Here is a 10,764-nt window from a genome sequence, read left to right as displayed (position 1 = left end):
CGATCGCCGTAAGGGATTATGGGGTCTTGATCCGGCACCCGTCTCTAAGTGTTAAGCCGTCGTGGTCATCGGCTCGTGAGGGTCGGTGTGATGTTATGGTTATGGGTTAAGTACATATGCCTTCCTCTCTTAATAGGGTGGTCTTTTGGATAGTATTGGCTAGGTGTTTAACAGTAAATCACTCCTAGCCGCTAAGACATTGCTCCATACTCCAGTCTTAACTCATGTTGGATGTAGGGCCACTCCGTCTTCTATACGTAGTGTGTCTATCGGTATTGCTCTAAAGTGTCTACCTCCATTGTATCTCTCCATAGGACAACGACTCTCAAGTGGTAGAGTAATATATGACACTAATGGGGGAAAGTAACATAAATGTAATAATAAGTTCCTCCATCATGGACTTCCAACCACAAATATTTTTAATATTTTTTACGGGAATGAAGTTCTTCCGTCATGGACTTCCAACTACAAATAGTTTTGATATTTTTTTATGGGGATGAAGTTCCTCCATCATGGACTCCCAAAATATTTATAAAACTTGTGTACGTATACCGAGGCAGAAAATAAGTGGCCCGGGTCAGGATTTACCTGGACCCATTGACCTGGTCCGGGTTGGTCCGAACCGAGTTGGTCCGAGTTGACTTGGTCTGGCTGGTGCAGAAGCAGTTGCTGGGTTGACCCGGTCCGGTCCCGGTTGAATTGGGCACGGAGCTGTTTAATTTTTCCTAAGTTAGGAAAAATTAAAACTGGCAATCGTCTTCCGAACAGAGCGGTCGTCTTCTTCGCTGCGTCCGGCCGAATAGGGGGACACCAGCAGCTTTGAAGAACGAAAATGCTATCTCTGGAGACATGCATAAAAAATTAATCAGGCAACTAGGTCAACTTCCCTGCGAGGCTCTGAACAGAGCGGCAGTCGTCTTCTTCGGCAACGGTGCTAACGGTGTCAGGAGCTCTTTGCGGAAGGGAGAACCATCGGTGGCCGACTTCTTCTTCTTCTTCGGCACGGAAGGGAGTCTTCCCCAGTGGCCGAACATAGCAGAAAACCAGATGGAAACTTTCCGAACGAGCAGCGCATTCGATCCTTGAGCTTATATGCTTGAGTCCAACCCAATCATCAAACAGCTAAAACAGAAAAGTGTTGAAGCCTGAATAACAGCAACGTGTATTCCAGACATAATCCAATTGGAGAAACGAGCCTTAATCCAGAATTAATCCAGAATATGGAGACGTCCAAACAACGATAGAGATATATATAAAAAAAACGAAAATTTTGCTGCTAATCGATGACTCAAAATAGTGAAGAGATAGGGCAAATATGATCTGGAATTGAATCGGAAAAACATCCTGAAATAGCAGCAATGTGTCAATATCAATCAGCAAGACTTTCCTGCATTCATCAATGTGACCTGCTGGATGCAAATACACATCTTGCTGTAATGTCTCAATCTGAAGTATGATAGTTCAGAAATTGCTTGGGCCACCTTTGATAAAACCAAAAACATCTCAAAATCTACTTATACCGGAACGGAAACTTTTAAGAATGGTAAATGTAAGCCTAAACATGAATTTCTAACAATATGAAATTCATCATATAATTTTAAACGGAAGTTAAATCATACCTCATTCCATACGTTTTAGATTCCTTCTCTTTGTTATTTGTTCGGCGCTTCCGACCTCTGAACACTCTTGGTAATGACTCAACTGAAGGGGCTTGAGTGGCGAGATGGAGACCGAACCAATAATGTGAAGCCCATCTCCTATCAAGGTTGTTCATGGCTTCGTGTTACCGAGGAAGTTGCAACTGCAAGGAGTTGCAATTGCTTGAAGTTGAGACCACAATTATGAGAAAACCGTTTCTTATAATAAATGGTTAACATTCTCCCACTTGGTCCAAACTTCTAATATAATCTTAAACCCATCAATAATCTGAATTTAAGTAATAAATACATGAATCATGGTGATAGGTCCTCTAATGACGAGTATTATCATCCATGTATTACTTTGTATTTATTTCTTATACTTTATGTTTACTCTTGGTCCAAAACAGATGAATTTTCTCAAAATTAAAGTGCACATAAATATGAGAAAAAATATCACATTAATTAAGAATTTCACTGAAATAACATTGTTCATACAATGAAAATTTTACATAATGGAACCAAGTCCCATATTCACAACATGATCCCTGAATTTAAATGGTGGCATGCCCTTAGTCAAAGGATCTGCGATCATTAAGTCAGTGCTGACATACTCAATGACCACTTTCTTTTCTTTAACACGTTCTCTTATGGCCAAATACTTTATGTCGATGTGTTTCTTCGACTTCCACTTTTGTTGTTCTTGGCCATAAAAACAACAGCTAAATTATCGTAATATATTCTTAATGGCCTAGAGATAGAATCCATAATTCTAAGCCCAGAAATGAAACTCTTAAGCCATACACCATGTGAAGTAGCTTCAAAACAGGAAACTAACTCGGCTTCGATAGTCGACATGGCGCTCAAAGTCTGTTTGGCACTCCTCCATGATATTGCTCCACTGGCCATCAAGAAATGTATCCTGATGTTGATTTGCGGGAATCGATAAAGCCAGCAAAGTCAGAATTTGAGTAACCAATGACTTCTAGATTGTTCGTCCGTCTATACATCAGCATGTAGTCTTTGGTTCCTTGAAGGTTCCTCATTACTTTCTTTGCATCTCTCCAGTGGTCTAACCTGGGATTACTCTGATATCGCCCAAACATTCCAACAGCAAATGCAATATCAGGTCTTGTGCAGACTTGAACATACATTAGGCTTCCGACAGCAGAAGCATATGGAATGTCCTTCATTTGTTCCCTTTCAAGGTTGTTCTTTGGGCATTGGTTCCAATTGAACCTATCACCCTTCACAATGGGAGCTACACTTGGTGAACAACCCTTCATCTGAAATCTCTCTAACAATGTATTAATACAGGTTTCCTGAGACAGACCTAAGATAACTCGAAATTTGTCTCTATGAATCTTAATACCAATGACATAAGATGCCTCACCCATATCCTTCATATCGAAATTGTTAGAGAGAAATTGTTTCACCTCATTTAGAAAACCCTTATCATTAGTTGGTAACAAAATGTCATCCACATATAAAACAAGAAAACAAATTTTACTCCCACTGACCATCTAGTATATACATTGATCCATAATGTTTTCTACAAACCCGAATGAAGAAATAACATTATGGAATTTCAAATACCATTGGGGGGATGCTTGTTTTAATCCATATATTGATTTTTTTAGCTTGCAAACCAATTGGTCACCATCACTAGAGGGGAATCCTTTAAGTTGTTTCATGTAAACTTCCTCCTCTAGATCTCCATTGAGAAATGCCATTTTCACATCCATTTGTTGCAACTCTAAGTCAAAATGGGCTACTAATGCCAAAATTATACGCAAGGAATCTTTCTTAGATGCAGGAGAAAAAGTTTCCTTGTAATCAATTCCTTCTTTCTGAGTGAATCCCTTAGCAACGAGTCTTGCCTTGTATCGCTCAATGTTGCCTAATGAGTCTTTCTTTGTTTTAAAGATCCATTTACATCTAATGGCTTTCAATCCACTAGGCAACTCAACAAGATCCCAGACTCCGTTACTTTTCATAGTATTTATCTCTTCCTTCATGGCATTGTACCATAATTTTGATTCTTTGCAACTCATGGCTTTTGAAAAATACATGGGATCATTTGCGGTCCCAATGTTAGATTCTTGCAGATACACAATATAATCATTAAGAATTGCAGATCTCCTGAGTCTAGTAGATCTTCTTAATATAGAACCATCATTTTCCTGAGAAGTATGTGGTTCAACTAGTTGTTCAAAAGTGCTTGGCAACTCTTGAAGTACCTGATCTACTAGAATGTTGTCAATATTTTGTGGAACTTCAATGAGTTGTTGTTCAACACCAGCTTGTACTTGAGGGGTACTGTGAACAATAACCAATCTATCACTAGGTGGAAGGTTGAGATTCTGAATGATCCTTCTCAAAAACTATGTTCCGAGTTGGATTCCTCCCACTGATCAAGTTATTTTCAAGAAATTTTGCATTTCATGATTCCACAATCCTAGTATTGTGAGATGGACAATAAAATTTGTAACCTTTAGACCTTTCAGCATATCCAATGAAATACCCACTAATGGTCCTTGGGTCCAACTTCTTCTCTTATGGATTATAAATTATCACTTCAGATGGGCATCCCCAAACGTGCATATGTCGCAAACTTGGTTTCCAACCTTTCCATAATTCAAATGGCGTTTTTGGAACAACCTTGGTTGGAACTCGGTTTAATATATACACTGCCGTCTTAAGTGCTTCAGGCCACAAGGATCTAGAAAGATTTGAGTTGCTAAGCATACTCCGCACCATGCCTAATAATGTTCGGTTTCTTCTTTTTGCTACACCATTTTGGTCCAGAGAACCATGCATATTATATTGGGCAACAATCCCATGTTCTTGAAGAAACTTTGCAAATGGCCCAGGTGCTTGTCCATTCTCTGTGTATCTACCATAGTATTATCCACCTCTATCTGATCACACGATCTTAATTTTCTTACCGCATTGTGTCTCTACTTCAGCCTTAAAGATCGTAAAAGCATCTAATACTTCATTCTTGTTATAAAGCATGTAGAGATACATGTATTGTGAGGAATCATCTATAAAAGAGATGAAATATTTTTGACCATGTGAGTCCATGTCGGGACTACATATATCAGTATGTATGCTCTCTAATATGGTTGAACTCCTATTGGCACCTTTCTTTGATTTGTTAGTCTGCTTTCCCTTAATGCAGTCTACACAAGTCTCAAAATCAGTAAAATCTAGATTATTAAGTACCCCTTCATTCACGAATCTTTTAATTCTATCTATGGAAATATGACCTAATCTCCGGTGCCATAATGTAGTGGAATCCTCATTAATAACACCTCTTTTATTACCAGTGTGAACATGCATTGAACCATAAGTGGCATTGTTTTGTAAATTAATGCTATAAAGACCATCAGACAATGTACCATTCCCAACACAACCAGACTTATAATATAAACTGAAACATGAGTCTGAAAAGTTAAAAGAATATTCATAAGGTACAAGCCTTGAAACTAAAATCAAGTTTCTGGAGAAACTTGGAACATAAAAGGTCTTTTCTAATTTTAAAACAAAACCACTACTTAAACTTAAATAGCAAGTTCTTATAGCTTCCGCATGTGAGCTCATCTGATCTCCTGAGAAAATGTGATGCTCACTTCCCACTAGTTTCCTTAGCTTTTTCAAACCTTGCAAGGAATTCGAGATGTGGATTGTTGATCCAGAATCAATCCACCATGTGTAATTATTGACATTAACCATATTAGATTCATAACAAACAAATGAGGTTGGTGTACCTTTGTCAGCAAGCCATTTCTGAAACTTTGCGCATTCCTTCTTCAAGTGTCCCTTCTTTTTACAGAAGAAACACTTGGAATCTTTCTTAATATCAACTTGGGTGGGTATTTTACCCTTCCTTTTTTGTTTGGCTTGATACTTTCCCTTTCCATGTGTTGCCAGCATGACACTTTCTCCTTGTTCCATCACTAGTCTCCCTTCCTCTTGAACACACATGGTCAAAAGTTCATTAACTGACCATTTATCTTTATGTGTGTTGTATGAGATTTTGAATGGTCCATATTGGTACGGATGGGAATTCAGGATGTAATGCACCACGAAAGGCTCTGACATATCAACCTCAAGATTTTTTAATTGAGCCACAATATCCCTCATTTGCGTGATGTGCTCACGTACACCTCTCATACTGGTGTGCTTTAGGGATGAGAACTTCATCATTAGGGTGCTTGCTAATGCCTTATCTGAAGTGACATTGTGCATACAATCGCTTTCAGCAAATCTTTGACATTTTCATACTTCTCAACAAAACCACGAATACCAGCAACAATTTTAGTCTTAATGAACATTACACTGAGGTGATTAGATCCCTCCCATCGTTCATAAAGTGTAATTTCAACTGCAGTGCTGGTATGAGTAATTACTGGTGGTTCGTCTTTCCTAATAGCATAATCTATGTCCATCCACCCTAAATGAAGAAGTATTCTCTCTTTCCAAACCTTATAGTTATCTCCCTTAAGATCAGGGATATCACAACGAATATCAGAGAAATGTGCAGGTTGTACAACTGCATAAAATTACAAATTACACGCTGATGTTAAAACTAAGGCCTGAATAAAATATCATGCTTTACCAATGTAAATCATGCTTAAAAATTAAATCAATTGACATAAAAAACATTGCTTGTGGGCTAAATGTTTTTTAATTCAAGCAGATTCAATATTCTTTATGAGTAAACTTGATGATAAAACTATCAAATTATTTATGAATTCATAATTCATGTGGGTAAATTATGAATAATTTGATATTTTATCCTAATTAATATACTCAAATATAATAAAAATTTTTGTGGGATAAAATTTACTATATTAAGTATAATTAATTACAATTAATATCTACTTTTTTTATGATAATACTATCAAATTATTTATGAATTCATAAGCCCTGTGGGTAAATTATGAATAACTTGATATTTTATCCTAACTAATAAACTCAAATATAATAAAAATTCCTGTGGGATAAAATTTATTTAATAAAGTAAAATTAGTTACAATTAATGTCTAATATTCTTTATGTGATCCTAATCATAATATATAATTTTTATTAAGTTAAAGATGTTGTGGTTACTCTCTAATTAATAAAAATTATATGAATCACTAGACATTAAATCTCATAAATGTATGAGAATAGCATGAATTGCATAATTTTAACTTACACTAACATGTTATCATTATGCACAACATATTCTCATAAGATATGCATAATTAAAAACTATAATATTATGCATAACTTTGATTTCATGCATTTAAATGTAAGCCAAAAAAATGCATAAAAAGTGTAACAGGAAATAAATTTAAAAATTCCAATATGCATAATAGCCGACGGCCAGTGGCCTAATGGTCAATGGCGTAGATGATTTTGCCAGCGTGCGGGTTTGAATTTTGCCTCGGTCTAGGAACGACGAGCTAACTCAACTCGTCAGAGGCGACCCATGTTTTTTTTACACCGAGTCACGCCAACTTGAGTCATGGTTGCCGAGTTGGAACGACGAGTCGCATAAGACTCATCCTGAGCCAACTCGACAATATTTAAAAAAATACCTTATGAATTTAATTAACTAGTTTCTGCGCACTAGAGGTCGTCTTCAACCTCCAGCCACGAGCAGAAATAAGGTTCGCCGGTGTTCTTTCAAGTCATCGACACCGGCGTTCTTTCAAGTCATCGACGCCGGCAAACCTGTCGGAATGGTCGCCAGCGTCGGCGCTGCGGCTCCGAAGCTCTATGGCGTCGCAAACTATCGCCGCGGTGAGCTCACATAGAGCGTACAGTCACTGGCTCCATCAGCGTTCTATAAGTTCTCAGCGCCAGAAAACCTTGCGGAATGGTCATCAGCTCCGACGTCATGCTCGACACTGGTTGTCGCTGATGCCAGAGCCCACGCTCTCTCATACAGAGACCACATAATTTGTTTTTAAAAATAGAGACCTCTCAGAATCGAAACGCTGGATCAAAGGTCTGCTCTGATACCAACTATAAGCCTAAACATGAATTTCTAACAACATGAAATTCATCATATAATTTTAAACGGAAGCTAAATCATACCTCCTTCTATACGTTTCAGATTCCTTCTCTCTGTTCTCTGTTCGGCGCTTCCAATCTCAGAACACTCTCGGTGATGGCTCAACTGAAGGGGCTTGAGTGACGAGACAGGGGACCGAACCAACAATGTGAAGCCCACCTCCCATCAAGGTTGTTCATGGGTTCGTGTTATCGAGGGAGTTGCAACTGCCAGAAGTTGAGACCACGATTATGAGAAAACTATTTCTCATAATAAACGATTAACAATAAAAACAGAAACATCTGTGCTGGAAAACTTCCTTTCTTACAGCAGCGTGCATGCTTCTTCCAGCAACATTCTCTGAGTAGAATCATCTTCTCCTTTCTTGATTCTCTTACTGTAGCATCTAAACTGATAATTCTGAATTCAAGAAAAGCAACAACGATCTATTACTGCTTTCTCCGCTAGCTCTCTTCATAATGAACAACACCTTTAGATTTCTCAATGCAGTACCTCAATCAATCAGTTCGAGAAGAGAAAGACCCAGCAATATGCATGAGATTGTATTGTAGCTTAATCATTTGTCCCAAATACACCCAAACTCTAACACTTAAAGATAAGTCCTAACATAATTAAATAACTCAATATAGATAAAAGACAAACATAACTCAAACTAAAAGTCTTCTTCAACGTGACCGTAAGATAAGATACTTTTATGAGTCATTCTTGATCTTCCAATTTATGTGATAAGGATGCCAACTCATGGTAATCATTGTGGGTCCTACTTCTTATGGGCTTGGGCCCATCTTGTGGGCCTTCCTTGGTCTTGTGGCCCATCTTATAATAATCTTAGATATGTGGGCCTTCCTTGGTCATGCGGCTTGAGCTTATCTTCCAACACTCCCCATCAAACAGGTGGGGAGAGAACAACATGAACTCCCAGGTTGCTACAAATGATGTATAAAATATTTTTGTATAAAATGGCACATCTTCCAATATGCCTTCATCTTCCAACATTCCCCTTCACGCTGTTGCGTCCTTCCATGAGGCCCTGCTGGCATAATATAAGTGAGAATAAAAATCTCTCTTAGCCGGTAAGTCATTGCTTCATACTCCAGTCCTAATGTTGGGTGTAGGGCACACTCCGTCTTCTATCAGTAGTGTGTCTATCGGCATTGCTCTGAAGTGTTCACAACCATGTCCCTCTAGAGGACAACTACTCTCAAGTGGTAGGAGTCATAAAAGCCATTGCAGAGGGGGGGAGGATAGCATAGATGTAATAATATGTAATAATAAGTTCCTCCATCATGGTTTCCCAATCCTGATATTTTTTTATAGGGTATCCTCCGTCATGGTTTCCCAACCGTGATATATATATATATATATATATATTTATAGGACCCATCATGGTTTCCCAACCGTGATATTTTTTTACGGGGTGAAATAAATGATGATATGAGGCCACCTCTTCTTCAATAATAATGTCCCCAAAGAGACATAATAGCAGCAATTGTATATAACACAACCATCTTTCAACACATATAACACGAACCAAATAATAAACAATGTAAAAGAACCCATGAAATAATCCGATATAAATATTTCTTCTTAGATGCACAAACTTCATCTTTTGTGCTCCCCCTTTCTTGAATATTTTGGTCACATAAACTTATTCACAACATATGAAATAAAATACCTCTTTCTTGTACTTCTTGTACTTCTCCCCCTCAAGCTGGGAGGTAATGGCAGTGATCCCAACTTGAACCAAATATCATATATGTAGCGATAGGCCCAAATAATAGAGATGTGTAAATAAGCCCTCAAACCAAGGACAAGTGAGATATTTTCCTAATATATCAACTCAAAAAGTAACAACAAACAATCGGCTTAAATTCGGATTTTCAATGTAACAGAATACATGCATGACCTTTGATTCTTCCAATGCGAATATTTCTTTAAATATAAATCAAATTAACATGAAATTTTCTCATTATGAAATTAGACTTAAATACCTTTCATCCAAGTATAACTTCTCTTCATAAAATATAATTATCAGAAGATAAATAATCTGATAGATATCGGTCTCTGTCATCTGGCCGAACTAAGTATTGTTTCTCCTTTTTTCCAGAATGACCATAGACTCTTCCAAGAGCAATATCTCCTTACAAAAAAATCATAGAGAGAATTGGTTGAATATGTAAGAAAATAGACTTATGTATATTTATTTTGATATATAATTATCCATATAAAGTCTCTTTCTTGATAGCATAAAATACTTTGGAAGTTGAATCTTTCTGCTGCCGCTCAAACATCCTTTTCAATCTGACCTTCACTCATTCAAATATCGACATCTCTCTGTAGATAATTCCGATTGGAATAAATAATTTTTTTTAGAAATTACAGTAAATATATTTCCATCAATATATAATTTTCAATATGAAAAATCCGTATAGAGGTAAAAAAATGCAAAGAAATCTATGGGTATAGGGGCTAAAAAAAATAACTACGAACCAGACTTAGGGTTTAGGGTTTCAAGAAAAGGATCACATTACCTTCGTGAGTTGACCAAGTCAACTCACTGAACCTGTTCTGATACCATGTTAAATTTATGGAAAAGATAAATACTTCATTGAAATCAATAACTTGTTGTAATCTGAGTACATGAACCTCTATTTATAATAGAGGAGGTAGTAGAGTTCAATTAAAATAAAACTACCCCTATCCCAATTACACCCAAACTCTAACACTTAAAGATAAGTCCTAGCATAATTAAATAACTCAATATAGATAAAAGACAAACATAACTCAAAATAAAACTCTTCTTTGATGTGACCATAGGATAAGATACTTTTGTGAGTCTTTCTTGATCTTGCAACTGATGTAATAAGGATGCCAGCTCATGGTAATCATTGTGGGTCCTACTTCTTATGGGCTTGGGCCCATCTTGTTGGCTTTCCTTGGCCGTGTTGCCCATCTTATAATAATCTTAGATATATGGAACTTCCTTGGTTGTGTGGGCTTGAGCTTATCTTCCAACACCGTTCATATATGAAACAAACAACTCAAGCTTCTAAATCA

At 37.2% G+C, this 10,764-nt stretch overlaps 1 protein-coding gene across 1 annotated transcript; it reads right to left on the bottom strand.

Annotated features, from left to right (window-relative positions):
- Window positions 1-2,545: 2,545 nt before the first annotated feature.
- Window positions 2,546-3,043, bottom strand: LOC137947683 (secreted RxLR effector protein 161-like). The gene has a single exon (XM_068793462.1). It carries the CDS (start codon window positions 3,041-3,043, stop codon window positions 2,546-2,548), a length of 498 nt encoding a protein of 165 aa, XP_068649563.1.
- Between the last annotated feature and the right edge of the window lie 7,721 nt (window positions 3,044-10,764).

Source organism: Aristolochia californica, unplaced genomic scaffold (assembly GCF_029961685.1).
Source record: "Aristolochia californica isolate CCGP_79_NKW_82.1479 unplaced genomic scaffold, dmAriCali1.0.hap1 SCAF_13, whole genome shotgun sequence".
Classification (NCBI taxonomy): domain Eukaryota; kingdom Viridiplantae; phylum Streptophyta; class Magnoliopsida; order Piperales; family Aristolochiaceae; genus Aristolochia; species Aristolochia californica.
The sequence above is the reverse complement of the archived record's forward strand: the minus strand, read 5'-3'. Positions and strand labels throughout refer to the sequence as shown.

Excerpts from the sequence above, each read along its gene's own strand:
- LOC137947683 (XM_068793462.1), bottom strand. The coding sequence starts at position 3,043 with ATGAAGGATATGGGTGAGGCATCTTATGTCATTGGTATTAAGATTCAT.